Source organism: Giraffa tippelskirchi, chromosome 2, assembly GCF_054371585.1.
Source record: "Giraffa tippelskirchi isolate mGirTip1 chromosome 2, T2T-mGirTip1v1.2.pri, whole genome shotgun sequence".
Taxonomy (NCBI): domain Eukaryota; kingdom Metazoa; phylum Chordata; class Mammalia; order Artiodactyla; family Giraffidae; genus Giraffa; species Giraffa tippelskirchi.
This window is the reverse complement of record NC_137276.1, coordinates 57808890-57825171: the sequence shown is the minus strand read 5'-3', so window position 1 is coordinate 57825171 and position 16282 is coordinate 57808890. Positions and strand designations below refer to the sequence as shown.

General features: G+C 49.8%; 1 protein-coding gene and 2 long non-coding RNA genes across 5 annotated transcripts in view; all 3 read right to left on the bottom strand.

The window, feature by feature from the left end:
* Positions 1-29: 29 nt before the first annotated feature.
* LOC145535349 (uncharacterized) lies at positions 30-1193 on the bottom strand. The gene is made up of 2 exons (XR_014075381.1): positions 582-1193; positions 30-136 (listed from the first exon to the last, which is right to left on the bottom strand). It is a non-coding gene; the product is annotated as an uncharacterized LOC145535349 (long non-coding RNA).
* A 3090-nt stretch (positions 1194-4283) lies between these two features.
* Positions 4284-6793, bottom strand: LOC145535329 (uncharacterized). Its single transcript, XR_014075376.1, has 2 exons — positions 6667-6793; positions 4284-6076 (listed from the first exon to the last, which is right to left on the bottom strand). It is a non-coding gene; the product is annotated as an uncharacterized LOC145535329 (long non-coding RNA).
* Positions 6794-11803: 5010 nt separating this feature from the next.
* Positions 11804-16282, bottom strand: part of ZCCHC24 (zinc finger CCHC-type containing 24) — a 66944-nt gene continuing 62465 nt past the window's right edge. For 2 of the 3 annotated variants that reach the window (XM_081563734.1, XM_081563714.1), the window contains 2 exons: positions 16082-16156; positions 13064-15919 (listed from right to left, as the gene is read on the bottom strand). In XM_081563734.1, coding sequence (XP_081419860.1) covers positions 16088-16156 — 69 coding nt within the window. In that variant the 3' untranslated portion in view covers positions 13064-15919; positions 16082-16087. Of the gene's footprint in view, positions 15920-16081; positions 16157-16282 lie in introns of all 3 variants that reach the window. The other variant, XM_081563724.1, reaches the window with a different exon arrangement.

Here is a 16282-nt window from a genome sequence, read left to right as displayed (position 1 = left end):
CCTTAAACAAGCACTGTCTATAACACAAGTGTTTGGAGCCAATGTTTATTGTTAACTGCTGTCACTCTGTGCTCTGAGGAGGGCCTTTATGTGGACTTGGAGTCCACCAGCAACCTCTGAGGGTAATCTTGTCATCCTATTCAACAAAAGAAGAAACAGGCTCAGACAAACTCTCAGCATCCACAGCCCACCTTAGAGCCCTAGCGTGCCTCTGGGTGACTGAGCCTCAGTTTTGCTCAGCAGAGTAATGGGATAACAGTGCCTAGCTCACAGGGTGGTGAAGGTTGGACGTGATCTATGTAAAGTACACAGCACGGGCCCTGGCATGTGGTCTGGAGGGACAAGGGCAGCATTTCCAGTGTGTCTGGGTCTTAGAAAAGAAGGATCTGTGATTATGTCGGACTAGATGTGGACTTTACTTCCCTCTGTGCCATTTAAATTTGGAGTTAAATTATATGTATTTCTAAATTCACAGGGAGGGCATATTGAGGGGTGGGAGGAGAGTAAGAACTTCCTTAAACAGCCAGGGGAGGCACAGTCTGAATAATAGAAGAATCACAAGATGATTGGCATTGCCTCACCTTGGAGTTCCCTTAGTGTGATGGTGTGTGGTCCCAGGTCCTTGTAGTCATTCTCAGCTCACCGTGGCTGGACTTTCCATAGTGGCTGAGTGGCAAATAATCCGCCTGGCAATGCAGGAGACTTGGGTTCAATCCCTGGGCTGGAAAAAATCCTCTGGAGAAGGAAATGGCAACCCATTCCAGTATTCTTGCCAGGATAATCCCATGGACAGAGGAGCCTAGTGGGCTACAGTGCAAGCGGTCACAAAAGAGTCAGACATGACTTAGCAACTAAAAGCAAAAAATAAGTAGAGGATTTGGGTCATGAGAGTCATGGAGAGTTTCTGTGAAGTCAGTTCAGCTACGTGGGTTGGAACTCAGCTCATCTAGTCGTTCTCAAACAGCTCTCAAAGACCCTTGAATGTCCTCAGACATGAGCATGGGCCCTGAACTGCCTTTCAGTCATTCAGTCGCTAAGTCGTGTCTGACTCTGCAGCCCCATGGACTGCAGCACGCCAAGCTTCCCTGTCCTTCACTATCTCGTGGAGTTTACTCAAACCCATGTCCATTGAGTCGGTGATACCATCCAACCATTTCATCCTCTGTCACCCCCTTCTCCTCCTGCCCTCAATCTTTCCCAGCATCAGGGTCTTTTCCAATGAGTGGGCTCTTCACATCAGGTGGTCTTTCAATCATAGATACCCTCTATGTTTTCTAAAAGGGATTTCATTTAAGAGTGGGATCTTGAGCCAAGTATCAATAACAGTTATTGCTCAGTCCATCCAGCGTTTTATAGATGGGTAAATTGAGGCTGCCAGAGGGGTCATGGTTGCCAAGGTGACTTCCTGAGTCAGTTGGCAGAGCAGGGGGCTAGGATCCTGGACCTGACAGACCAGAGGGCTTTCCATGGAGGCGTTTCCACAGACTCCTTTGTCTTCAGATCACACACATTCAAATTTCTTAGGTCAAAGCCATGGTTTCGGTCCCTGTGGTTTCGTCTTGACCTCTGGGGATTCTGGGAGGCAGTGGTGCTGTTGACAAGTGTGAGGGCCAGCTCCTTGAGGTGTGACTGCTGGAGCCCTGGTGACTTCTGAGGGGTCGCAGGGTCACAGAGCCTGTGGGGCATGTGTTCAGTTCACGGAGCATTTCCTTTTTGACAAGGAGGAAGCATGTGTGTATGTGTGTGTGTGTGTGTCCCTCCCATGCAGAGGAGTCTAGTGTGGGGTAGGGGAAGAAAGTACTCAGGAATTTCCTAAAAACAGAATTTCCCAAAGGTGGGACTGTTCCTAGAACTCTTGCACAAGGGCCCAAATTGGTCTTACTACACAAAGCAGAGCCTACACAACAGACAAATTAAGATACTGACTGTTGCTGGCGCACAGTGCCTAATGCATGAAGGAAACAGTGAGTCATACACGTGCGCTCACAGATGGAATCATATGTGGATGTCATGTAAACACAATGTGTTTAAATATCTGAAATAGCAGTTTTCTGAGACAACACAGGAGAGCTTTTCAAACTAACTTCATTGAACCTTTAAACCATGAAATTTTTGCACCTTGTTTTACATCCCTGGATACGTTCCAGTGCCTCCTGGCTTATAGTCTATGGGAACCTGAATAGAATTAGTATTCTGCTGTTGTGTGAAAATTGTATAAATCTAAACTATGTTGAATTGGTTGATAGTGCTTTTCAGGTCTACTATATCCTTCTACTTTTCTATTTATACTATTAATTTTTGAGAGTTTGATATTGAAACTCCAACTAAAAAAAATCTTAATTTATCTACTTAAAAATATTGTAATATATAGTGGAACTATATGTAACTTTGTATTCTCCAAGTGTCCTGTAAATATGTTATAATGCTTTCATAATTTAAAAACTAAAAAAATTATAAAAGCTAAAAAAATTACTTCATTGAGGTATAATTTACCTGCAATAAAATTCACACATTTTAAATCTACAGATCAATGACTTGACAAATTCATACACTGAGTAATTGCCACCAAACTAAATTAAAGAACATATCTCCATAAAGAGATGGAGAGCTTCCATCTCTTCAGAAAGCTACCTCTGTGCCTGCTCCCAGGAATCCAGTGATTCTGTCTCTGTGGATACATTTTACCTGTTCTAGAACTTGGCAGAAATGGAATCCTACAAGATTTACTTTTTGTATCTGACTTCTTTCATGTAGCATGTATGAGGATGTGGGAGAATTTAACACACTGCTGGGCTTTATAGAATGTTGCTCCATGAAAAGGAATGTCAGTCAGTGCTTCCAAGGTCTGGTAAGGTCTAAAGCAATGCTTCTCCTAGGAATCATGTGGTGCTGGGAAAGCATGCAGATTCCCAGGCCATGGCTGAGACCTGTGGAATGCCAGTCTCTAAGGGTGGAATCTAGGAGTCTGAATTTTCAGATAATAATTCAACTAAAGTTTGAGAACTTGGGTGTAGGCGAGAGGGGGCAAGACTGAAAAGGGAGACCACCAGACTACTAGAGTCATGGTTGACTTGCAAAACATTATTCACTGTGTGCTCCAGGAATCTGGAGTAAGACCCTCCACCTGTAAAAGATGCTTCACTTGAGTTTCCAGGTGGAAACTCTTGGGTGATGGGTAGGGCAGCCTGTTCAGCCAAGCTTTGTGGGGACTGGTGGCTTGGGTGGGCCCAGACAGGAGAACAATTCTCAGTGAACAGCTCCTGGAGGCCACGAGTCAGATCTGTGTCTGAGGCCCACTGGAATAGAGTGAATAGAGAAAGTCTTGGTTTCATGCTGAGTATTCTGATGGCTCTATATACCTGTGAATATACCAGAAAAACATTGAATTATATACTTTATGTGGATGAATTGTATGACACATGAACAATATTGCAGTAAATCTGCTTAAAAATATGTGTTATAAAGTCTCAGAATTCTTTGGGTGTGCAAGCTGTTTCTCTGAAGTCCTGTCCCTTTGGAAAATGCTGAGATTTGACCTAGTGATGGAAGTGGTTTGGTCTGTCTTGGGTATTACCTTTCAAAGCACCCATCCATGGTGAAGTCTGTTCTTCTCAGACACAGAAGGGCAGCCTGCTTGCACAGGCAAGGGAGGAATGGAGTGACTGGAGGGTTCAAGTTGTTAGTTTCATTTGGACCCAAACAGATGTCCCCATCACAAACTTCAGGATCCAATTCTTTTCCACTGATGCCCTTCACATGAAAGCCTTAGCGAGACTGAATTCAAACGATATTGTAATTCAGCTGATTACAGAATTAAATTTTTGTTTGATTTTAAGTGATGTCAGTCCAGGGTCTATAAGAAATTAAAGATGTTTTCGAGTTGTCATGGCAGCTTTCTGGTTCTCAGACCTTAACATAAGCCGAGAATTACAGGACGTGTTTGTCATTTTCTTTTGGTAAACAATCAAATGTGCTCAAAATAATTCACCCCACATTGTAGTCCTTATGGTCATAGATACTGCCATAACTGTCATGGGTGCAGCCACCTGGCTTCCCAAGTCACGTGCTTCTCTCGTCACTTAACCACAGGTGACAGCACTGTGGTGTCACTGCATGCCATACATTACCATCATCCCACTTCCTATTGTTCATCTATGCCTTCAAGCCCAAGGGCACAGCTAAACAAATCTCTAAATACCATCTTTGTAGGGTTATCTCCTAGGATCATCACCAGTGTCAATTCATTGGTCAGGGTCCAAACAGGATATAGAAACAACACAGTATTTCTAACACAGAAAGTTTAATATAAAAAATTGTTAACCACACATGGGTTTACCTAACAAAGTGTCTCTCTAGTGCCCTCTACTGATAATATGTGTGTGTGTGTGTTGTGTGTGTGTGTGTGTGTTGTGTGTGTGTGTGTGTGTGTGTGTGTGTGTGTGTGTGTGTGTGTGTGTGTTGCTCGGTCATGTTCCACTCTTTCCCACCCTATGGACTGTAGCCTGCCAGGCTTCCCAGTCCCATGGGATTCTCCAGGCAAGAATACTGGAATGGGTTGCCGTTTCCTCCTCCAGGGTATCTTCCCAACCCAGGATAGAACCTGGGTCTCCTGCATTGCAGGCAGATTCTGTAATGTCTGAGCCACCAGGGAAGCCCTCTACTGATAAAGGTTAATATAATTTCAGGTGGCAAGAAACAATGGTTACAGTATCACAAACAGGGTCATGAAAGGAAGATTTAGAGCTAAAAGACAAGGAACTTGTAAGTGGTGGCATTGCTCTCTTATCCAATCTGACAAACTCTACAATTCAAAGTTTAGGCCACTTATATTCAACTTAATTATCAATATAGTTAGATTTAAATTGACCTCCTTTCTATTTATTTTGTCTTTGTCCCATCTGGTTTTTGCTCCCTTCTTACCTTCTTTTAGATTGAGTTTTTCCTCCCAAATGATTTCATTCTACCTCCACTATTGACGGATTAGACTTAATTCTTCATTTTATATTTTCAGTGATTTCTCTAGGATTTACAATGTGTAGTTTAATTTATCACAGATTACCTGTAAATAAAATTGTACTACTTTACCTATGTGTAAGAATTGCTAGCCTTAATGGCAACTTCATGTTTAACATTTTGAGGAACATCAAACTGTTTTCCAGAGTGGCTAGAAAATTTTACATTCTCACAAGCAATGCATAAGCATTTTGATTTCTCCATGGCCTCACCAGCACTTTTTATTATTTATCTTTCTGATTCTTGACGTCAAAGTAGTATTTCATTTAGGCTTTGATTTGCATGCTCCCAGTGACTAATGATGTTGAGCATCTTCTCATGTGTTTATGGACCCTTTGGATATCTTCTTTGAAGAAATGTCTATTCAGATATTTGTTGATTTTTAAGTTGGATTATTTGTCTTTTTATCATTGAGTTGTAAGAGCTCTTTATTTATTTTAGATAAAAGTCCTGACCCTAGATCTTCCTACTGTACCAAACAGAAAGGTAATTAAGAAAAAAAAAATTGACTTTTAAAAACAAGAATGCCCATGCTGTTCAATAGGGAATTGATAAATACATTACCTAACAAAAGAGTCCAATCAGCTGTTAATCAAACAAAACAGATTTCTGTGCTAGCAGGGAAAGGTGATGGTGAGAACAAGGCAGGTTATGAAACAGTATGTCACGTATAACCCCGTGTGTGTGTGCATTACAGATACAAATATTTTTACAAACAAAAAGTCTAGGGAAGGATAGGACCAAACTCGACAGTGGTGTATCTGGAGAAAATTGGGATGCTAAGAATTTTCACATCTTCTTATTTTTGTGTTCTTTTCATTTCACATTGTGATGAATTATTTTTATAATCAAGAAGGAAAACTCAGATATCACCACTTGACAGTTTGACTCAAGCAAAGTTGCATGAGGCCTGGGTAGTACTGTGCTGGAGTGGTCAGGACTCATCTTGGGTTTGAGAGCAAAAAGATAAATCCCCTTTTGTTCCCTGTGCAGGCTTGCAGCCTGCAGGAAGTCGCAGTTCTCAGACTTAACCACCAGGAGGCATCAGGGGATCAGCCGATTCCTGCAAGAGGAAAGGAGGCGAATTTTGAGTTGCCAGGGATATTGGGAGAGAGAGATCTGGGCCAAACTGTTTGAAGCAGTCTTCACTGTGGAGTCAGGATGGGTCAGGTTTCCAGAGAGAGGAAGACCAGTTGTGTGCTAGGCAAAGGTCACTTGCTGCAACACAAGAGGGAAAGCAGAAGACTCAGGCAGAAGCCCAGTCAGAGCTGAACAGGGTGTGGGTGTCTGGGGAAGGTGCAGAGAGGGTCTATAGTCCAAGGACCAGACAGACTCATGCCCCGTCCTGGGGCAAAGCCTCATCTGCCACCTGGTTGGGATAAAATTTTCAGAATGCTTGGCTCAAGGTGCTGAGAGGTATAATAGGAGGCAAAAGGCAGAGAGGGAATCACGAGGTGGGAGGAGGATGGCATTTCAAGGGCAGCACAGGCCCAGAAGACTATCACCCCCTCCATGATTGGTGCAGTAGCTAAAAACGCTTAAGCATGTTCCAGGTGTTTAATCATGACAATGACCCTCAGCTGGGGGACAGGTAGTATCATTCCCATTTTACAAGAGAGGAACCTGGGGTTTGGTGTGGGGGAGGCAACTCACTCAGCTCAGGACGACAGCTGATGAATAGAGAAGCAGCAGTTCTGCGTCTAGTCCGTCTGACCCCAGAGTCCTTGCCAGGGTGAACTGGGGGGGTGCTGAGATGGAGGTCACGGCAAGTGCTACAACCCTGAACATACAAGGGAGGATTTGGATTCCAAATTTCCCCACAGTCTGCAGTGGCCGGGTGCAGAGGGACGGTAGGGGCTGGGCCCTGACCTCTGGGGGTGACCAGAGGAGGAGGGGGGATGTTGAGCAGGTGGAAGAGGAGGATGCTACTCAGCTCCCAGCATGGAGGGCTTGGTGTGGGAGAAAGACCCCTTCACGTCTCAGACCAAGAGGGAAGTTGTGGGAGGGGAATGGGCCTGAATGCAGGGCTCCAGTGGGGGGAAGGCTGGCGGGGGGGGGCAGGGGAGGGCCAAAATGGGCGAGTATCCAAGGAGAGAAAGTACAGGTGCTGGCCTGGCTCTCCTGGAGGTAGTGGAAGTAGCAGCAGGGCTCCCCTTGCAACTAGGAAAGAAGCCCCCAGGGAGGTTTTCAAGAGGGTTGGAAGGGGGTGGAAACCTCCTGGGGGCTTGTGTTCTGTGTTGAGTGATTTGGCTTGAGGTCTAGCTTCTGCCTAGGCCTGCAGTAACCCCCACATAAACTGCACTAGCTGGTTATTGGCTCCAGGCTACCACAGGAAGGCTGACCGGCTCAGCCAGGTAGGTGTGAGGGGCCCAGAGACCTGGGGGCTGAAGCAGGCTGGCCCCATGCCTGGCTGTCTTGGGCGGTGTCACAGCTGCCAGAGGCAGGGACTTAACCCTGGACCTGACATACCCCTGGGGCTGATAGATGGGAAGAGGCTCTGGGAAGGGGCACAGGCAGAGGCTCTGCTGTCATTAGTCGTATGATCTTAGACAAGTCTGTCAACCTCTCTGGACCTTGGCTTCCTCTTCTGTGAACTGGGGCTCATCCTAGCACCCACCTCACAGAGTCGTGGCAAAGGCCAAGACTGATGATGTACGTGTAGATCACGGAGCCCAGCAGCTGGCATGTGGATGTTGGGCAGACCCCACTCATTCATTCCACACTTAACCCTGTGGTGAGCCAGGCCACACCAGCACTTCAGGTGCACAGATTGGGGGGGAGGATGGTGCCAAATGAGGGCAGGGACAGGTCTGGAGGCCCTGCCCCCACTATGCCCACGCACCTCCTTGGTCTGGCTGCCTTGAGCTCATCTCCTGCCCAGGACTGGAACACAAAGTAGAGAGTGTAGGACAGTGAATCCCCAGGGTCCCAGATCCCCACTTCAGACAGGGTCACCATTTTGTCAATCTCACTTCAGCAACCCCCCCAGTCTATATTCTGGATTATTTGAGAACAAAGCCAAAGCCTGGGCACTGTCTCTCTTCACCTTCAACACGCGTGTCTAACAGATGAGGTCACTTTTCGCACAACCCTCATCACAGGCCACTTTTCACACGACCCACTTTTCACAGGGCCCTCATCACACCTAACAAGACGTGAATTCGCTCCACTGTTTGCAATACGAGGACAGGCTATGGTCACTGTGTTGGACCTGTGTTTGGGGCTTGACTTCTCTCACCCACTGGATGGTTCCAGAGACCCCTGGCTCATGGCAGGGAGGTACAGCCTGTGGGGAAGGTGGCAGAGTTACATGAAGTCTATGGCCCTCTGGCCGGGAGTTTCCTCCTCTCTAAAAGTGACTCTTGGCTAACAGGAGTCAGGGAGAGGGGCTGCCCTAGGGGCTCCCTACCCATTCAGTACTCCCAATGGGCTGCAGCCGTGCATGTTTGTGGTATGTGTGTGTAAATGTGTCTGAGAATGTGTGAGTGCACATGTGTCAGTGTGTGGATATGTGTTAGTGCAAACAAGTGCAAAGAGGTATGTGAATGTGTGTGTGTGTGTGTGAGATGGGGAACCACGAACCCAAGCCTCTAACCATTCCACAGAAATGTGGAGAGGTGTGAGGAGGGGCCTTTGTGCCCGAGGACAGGCTGTTCCTGGCTTCAGCCAGAGTTCCAGGAACAACCAAACGCCTGCCTCCGGCTGCGGGAGGCCTTCCCCAGTCGTCATTGCCTCCATCACAGCTCCTTTTGCCCTGTCTCCCCTCCTAACACCATGGGGGAGGCAGGCCAGGGAGCAGCTGGGGTGGCCTTTGGATGCCCGGCTTTAGGTTGTGGGGAGCTGGGGTCCAGCTGTCTGGGAACAGGCAGGGCCTGACTCCCCACCCAGGTCATCACAGGGCCGAGCCCTGGCTCAAGGCACCCCTAGTGGTTTGCTGAAGGCCTGAGTGAGCTGGTGGAAATGCACTTGGAGTCTTTGACTGGAATCAGAAAAAGCACATAGCCTGGAGATGGAAGGGCCCGCCTGCCAGTCTGGGGCATCAGGGCCTTGCCTAGGCCTCCGTTTCCCCACCTGCCATATTGTTCTCTGCCCTGGCTCCTGCCTTGACCGTTAGGAGCACATATGAGCCCAGAGGGACAGGAGAGATGTGTGCCTGTGGCCAGGACCTAGGGCAGAAGCCCCATGGCAGCAGGAGCCAGCAAGAGGAGATGCACTTGGCACAGAGCGCCCTCTGCAGCCTGTGGTGCCCCGTGCTCCGTACCTGGGTCCCATGTGCCCCAGCTCATAGATAAGGACACGGGGGCTCCACGCATGTGTTTCAAGAAGAGGGTGGTGCTAGGAGCCTTGTCTGGGCCCCACGAGGGTCCCCTGAGCCCCCAAGGCCTTTGGTGTTGAGGTGGTGGTGGTGGGGTGGTTGAGCACATATTCTCCCCCACCAACTCCACCCTGAGGAACTGGCTGGTTTCCCTTCCCTGTGTCTGATGTGAAAGCTCCTTACACCAAGGCCTTCACAGGCTGGAGCTGCCCGCTCCCCAAACCACCTCTGCCCTGGAGTCCTCCTCGCCCCACCTCTGCAGCTATGGGCACAGCACGCTGCTCGAGGGTGAGCCCCGGCTCTGCCTCTGAAACACTGCACCAGGAGGTGAGATCTCAGGGTTCAAATCCTGCTCTGTCCCCCAAGTGACCTCTTCTCTCTGGAGGCCTCAAGTAGGGGTGTGAGGCTGGCGGAGGATGCCAAGGGAAGAGAGGCAGGGGTGGGTCAGAGCTGGGCCCTCCCATCTGGGTCCACTGACACCCCTTTCTGCTGTGGACTCCACTCTCTCTACTCTCGGCTGCCAGCTGCTTCTGGACGTGGACATTAAGTCTAACCGGAAATCCTTCCTGTCCAGGAGAATTACTGGTTTCCACGGCTCCAGGAGATGTCGAAATGCAGGCTGTGCTTGCCTTGGATTTGTTTTCTTTCCACAGAAAACAAAGCAAAACAAACACATGGGCACATGCACACGACACATAAGGGCAGAAAATCGAATGTCAACTTTGACTCCTCAGGCCCAGGACAGGGGTTGCTCAGCGAGTGAACAAGAGAACCAGGTTCCTGGGTTGGAGGCCTGGTGTCCCCTTGGTTGCTCTGTGTGACCTTTGGCCTGAGCCACAGACAGTGGGAGCAAGCGATCCACAGTGTTGGCCCCCCACCTGCCACCCAGCTGCCAAGCTGCGTGCAGGGCCTTGCGTTCACTGGGATGACTTATCCATACAACATCCCCATGGAAGCCACAGCTCAGAGAGGCCAGAGGAACTGCTCAGGGTCACCCAGCCATGGGAGACAGGACTGATCTGGAAGCCAGCATGACAGGGCACAGGACCACTGAGATGGACAGGCTTCGAGTCCTCAGACCTGTACCGGGAGCACAGCCCTCCCTAGGCTGCAGGTGGAGATGCCCTCCTTTGGGGGATTATTCTCTTCCCCACCCACTCTGCTGGGCTGGGTCCCCTCTCTGCTCCCTGCTTGGCTGCAATGAAACCCACCTGCCCTGCCCGTCATTTCACAAACCCTGAGGCCAGGCACCCAGAGGTGAATTCTTTGCACCAATAAAGGGAAAGGGCTTGATAGATTTCAGGATTCACTGTGCACCCCAAAGAAGGCAAGGGGTACCGCTTCTGGAGTCGAGGACCTCTCTTCCTGCCTGTTCCCCACACTTCCCCATCCATGTTCCCTGATCCCAAGTTCTTATATCTTGTTTTCTCTGCTCCATCTCAGAGGCTGCAGTCTGGAGGCATGGACTGGCCCATAAACATGTCATTTGGCTATTTAATAAACTAGTTGCCAAAATTTAAAAATTAGAAAATTCCATGTAACAACTTGGACTTCTAGTCTCCCCCACCACCCACTTCCCACCACATCCCAGGTGGTGTATTCTTAGCAGCAAGTGGATGGAGCTGAGGATGGGATGGCCAGCGAGGAGGTGGAGTCCCTTGCCCACGGTCTCCTCATTTCCATCCCCATCAGCCCCACGGGACCATAAGGCCCATTTCCAAGCCTGGTGCTTCTCAAGCGTGCATGTGGGACTAATCAGGGACTCTAAGAACCACAGGGAACCCAAGTCAGTGTCTCAGCATCTCTGGGGTGGGACCAAGCCTCTTGTAGGTGATTCTGGTGAGCAGCTGGGTTGAGAACCACAAGAACGCTGACCCTGAGCAAAGGGACTCCATATGCAGGTGGTTCCTTAAGGCTCACTTGGCTGTGGCTCCAGGCTCTGTGAGCCGTGGCCCTCGGCGAGAGCCCCATGTCGAGACAGCCCAGCCTGGTCCTTGCTCAGAAGAAGGGCCCTCTGTTTCCTCTCCCAGGGACTTTCCAGGAGGTCCTGGACACTTGAGTCTGCTCACTGTGGGATACTTAGCATCTGAGGCCCAAATCCCGGTCTTAGAGAGAAGGCCGAATGGGAGCTGCAGCGGAGGCCCGGGGCTGCCGTCTCCGAGGAAGATTCACTCCTATATATGGTCACTGGGAGCCCCATTGCAGAGCGAGCCGTGACCTAATGTGCCGACAATCTCGCCCAGTCTGGGGCCCTGCCTGGGAAGGGCCCTTGCCCCGGAGAATGTCTGCTTGGGGACAGAGGGGCTGGGAGGAGGCGAATGCACGGAGTAGAGACAGTGAGACAAGACATCCCAGACACCCAGAGACCAGAGGGGCGGCCCCAAGGCCCCCCACCCCTCGTGGCCTACTGGGTCTGTGAAAATGGCCAGCTCCCCACTGATGCTCTGTGTAGACAAGGAAACCCGGGAGCCTCTCTTGCTTTTGAAAGTTCTTTTAATACAGCATGAAAAGGCTATATCTCTATAGGCAGGCCGTATACAGATTCTCCAGGAATAAGGCACACAACGGAATGCCATCCCAAGGGCGGCCCTCAGGAGAGGTTGGGAGGCTTCTCCACGCACCCTCCGAGCTGGCCCACGGGTTCTGTTTGTCTTTTTAGCTGGACACACACATATTAACAGATACAGACACCGATAGGGTCACCACACAGGAGTGGAGGAGGTTGAACGGTGAAGTTGACAACAGAGAGCGGTGCGCTCCCATAAGACCGGACGCCTCCCAAACGTCAGGGTTAGTTGTCACTCTGGGCTATGATGTAGTGATGCTGGATTTAATATTTGTTCCAAGTAGATTCAAGTCCATTAGATGCTGGAGGGCAGGTGTCAGGGTGCTGGGTGACAAATCCAAGTTCAAAGAGCATAGGGCCCTGAGGCATGGCTCAGATGGCACAGTTCCAAAGAGGGAGGCTGGAGAAATCCCCCTCCTGCTTCCTCTTCCCTCCTTGGCCCTGCTGACTGGGAGCCCTGGACCAGGCCAAGGAGGCCATCTTTGGAGCTGGCCAACTTACGGAGGGGCTACGTAGTCACATGTTGCCTCCTCCTCCCCTGGCTCACTTCTGCCCCCCACAAGATTAATAACCATAATAACAAGATAATAATAAGAAGGTGCAAGAGAATGGATTCTAATGCTGTGCTATCCTCAGCTGAAGAGGCTCAAAGGGTTCACCATTCCCTTTTTCACTAAGTATCTAATAATAGCTTCCCTTACAAAAGGTAATACTTTCCCAAATACACATATGTATAAATACAGGACAGGAACACACGAATAAGTCTAAGCACTTGAATAATATGCTGGCTACCTAATACTGATATTTTCATCCAGGGAAAACAACAGAGAATAACAATAATATGGCTTAAAGAATTGCAAAGATTTTTCCTCATCAGAATTATGTACCAACTTCATATAATATTCTATGTAGACAATATTTCCTTCTTAATGTAATTCAGTTGCAGACTTTTTACAGACCAAAGCATAGTAAAAAAAAAAACAAAACAAAAAACAAAAACAGGAAAAAGAGAAAAGTTCTCACCATAAATATTTTCTTGCAGCTCAACCAGAAGGTTTGCAAAAAATACTTCCAGAAATCTTCCTTTGATATTCTATTGCCCTCCTGAAAGCTCTGAAGTTTTGAAAATGCCTCTCTTTTTGTTTAATCTCAAAAATCAAGCGATCATATTTTTCTTTTTCTTTTTTTTTCTTAAAAAAAGCCCTCAAATATATACAGACAAAAATCACTGTGAAGTTTTCGGGAGAAGGTAACAAATTCAGTGTTGTGAGAAAAATTGGAAACCATGCAGAAATTTTAACATCCATGAATTTTCGTTTCAAAATACACACATAGTATTTTTTTCTTTAAAAAAAAAAAGGAATTCTGTGTCAAGTATAACTCAAAATAAATACAAATTCACAAGTAGAACTATCGAATACTTCATATGGGGTAAACACGGTTCTCTCCCAACTGGATCACTAGACCTACTAACTGCAAGCGATTGTCCCTTTTGAATGTACTACAACCACACACTTTCTTGTCTCCTGGGCACCCAGGCCCTCTGAGCACTTAATTCTCACAGCACCAGCCTGGACAGCAGTGGTTCTCGCTGAGCCCAGAGGGCTCCCAAATTCAGCCAAACAGTATAGGAGGGGGTGGTGCAGAAGGGCAGCCTCAGAGGGGAGGCCCAGCCCCCACTGGCCAGCTCTATACAGATGGTGGGGTGCAGTGGCTACCAGCCGGACAAGCCCACTGCAAAGGTCAGTTTGGGGTGATATCCCTTCCGCTCTTGACTTGTGGAAGGCCCTGGCCTCCAGGGGTCTGGAGCCTGGGTTCTTTCTAGGGTGTGGGCTTCCCCTCAAACTGCAGCCCAGGCACTCTGAGACCAAGGTCCCCCCATGGGGCCAGGTCCCTGGAAGGGTTGAGCCTGGTCCACACAGCAGAGACCAGTGCAATGTCCACCACAGCAAATGTTCTCGTTAGCAGGGTACTAGTATGACTGACAGCAACAGCTTCCCCTCCGGGAAGGAGAGCCCTGGGCCAGGGTGACTCTGGCTCACCTTGACACCATGGAGCAGGCAGGGAGCAGCCAGGAGGGACTCCTCAGTGGTGGGCGGTGAGCGTGTTCACGGCCAGGGACCAGCACTCTGTCCCTGCAGCTGGAAGGAGGCAGCTATGGGGCTCAGGCTGGAGCAAATACACTCTTCTTAAGTGCTCAGAGGGCATGGCCTCCCCCACATACCTACCCTGCAGCCCTCTGGCTGCAAACACACTCACTCCATCTCTTCGTCTCATTCCCTGGACCCCTGATAAACACTTCGCTGTAACTCCTCAGTTGTACAAAGCATTTTCATTTGAAAACAAAAGGCGACCAGACACAGGTTGGGTGTCCTTGAGCCATGGTAAACACTGAATTTCAGGCCCATTTCATGGTCTGATTTTTTTTTCCCCCCTACAGAGGCATAAGATTGGGGTAAAAATCAAGTGACTCAGCTCTGATAAGACAGCTCCCCCCGGGAGAAAGGAAGGGTGACATAACAATAAAAATAGGGCTTCTCACTGGAGAGAGAACGAAGAGGAAGGTGATCCCTCCCACTAGCTGGGACAGCGTGGCCCTGGCCAGTGTGAGCGCCAAGAAGCCTCCCTGTCCCCTGGGGAGGTAGGAATCATCAACCCGGCTTTGCAAATGAGAGGTTCTGTAGCTTGTACTGGGGTTGCCTATGTAAGCGGGGGGACCCTTCTTCATGTTTGCAGGGTAGGGGACAACAGGCAGAGCTGGGGCTTCAGGGGCAAACAGGGAAGGACCAGGGTCCTTCCACATGACTTATTAAATGACTGACTGACTCCTATGGCGTACAGGATAGTGGAAACCCTCTCCAAATAAAAGCTCTCTGCTCTAGGAGAAAATGTGCAGCCAGGACGAACCCCTGGACAACAGAACACCTCTCTGCTGTCATTCTCTCACGGGGTGAGCGGGGAAACGGAGAGATGAGAATCCTTCCCAAGACTCCGTAGTGCATCACTGGCGGGGCCAGCATTAGAACCTGGGACTTGGATCTTCCAGGCCTGTGTACTTCCTGCCAGAGTGGCTTCACTGCTGGGTTCTACAGCCTCCATCCGAGGGTTGCCCCCCAGCAAGGGTGGGAGGGGAAGAGGGAGGGAAGGGAATAGGACCAACAAAATCTAAGCAATAGGGGAAGTATGTGCCGGGGGTGGGAGTGGGGGGGGGGGTGGAGGCGTGGCCTGACATGCACCAGGTCACACCTTGGAACACTCTCCAACATTCAGTGCCTCCCTGTCCCTGACCCCTGGGTTTTTGGGGGGTGGGGTGCAGCACCCAGTTGCCAAGCCAGTGATGTTAGAGGTGGTCAGATTTGGGGCTCAAAGTGGCAGGGGGCAGAAGTGCCCACTCCCCAGCAGCTGCTAGAACAGGTGTCAGCTCACCATGAGTGCTAACTTGGAAAATCGGGGCTTTGCAAGAGTGGCTTTTCACACAGGGCAAACTGGAAGGTTCTGGGTGGGAGAAGGCGGCCTGGCTGGTCTCAGGGAGACAGTCCCCTGCAGGCTCTGGGATTCACAGTAAATTTAGTGCATTCGTGGCCAATACAAGGCTGCTCACCCCAAAGGGAGTCTCAGAGGAGAGCCTGCAAGGGACACTAAGGGCTCTGTGGGGTCCTGTGTGCTGACCTCTGCTCACCCCGAGCCCTTCACACAGACCCACACCCATTGTAGGGAGTCTCAGAGACTCAGCCTTCTAGGGGCGTGCAGCAACATCAGTAACACTGTCAACATACATGAGCCAAGAACCTAAGAGCCCCCTAGACCTGTCAGCCTGCAAGGACACCCCCGCACACACACAGGGGGCACACAGGGGGGGTGGCGTCTTCTCTGGCGGGCGGGAGGGTGGTGGGGCAAGGCCGGCGGCCAGGTCATTGCACGCGCCGGCAGTAGTAGCCCAGCACCTTGCACTTCTCACACAGATGCTGAGGGTGCTCCTTGCTCTGGTCAGACACATCCAGGCCATCGGGCTTCTCCAGGGGTCTCTGCATGGAGAAAGGAGGAAGCGAGCCCAAGCGTGGGGAGGAGGGGGGTGGAGAGAAAGAAACACCAAAGTAGGAGGAGGGAGACAGATGTGGAGCGAGGACAGACAAACAGGAGGAAGGTGACAGATACACAGGGAGGGCGCAGAGAGAGAGCATATGAACCTGTAATCAGAGGTTGTTTCCCAGATCGCCCAGGACCCTTCCTGCCTCTCGTCTGCTGCAGGTAACACACGTGTCCTGTGAACCGAAGGGCACAGGCCGAGGCCTTGAGCTGAGAGCAGGGCTGTGGGAGGGCGTCCTGTACCCAGAACCCCAGGACTAGACACTACTTTGCCCACCACCTCCCAACACACCACCCCCAGC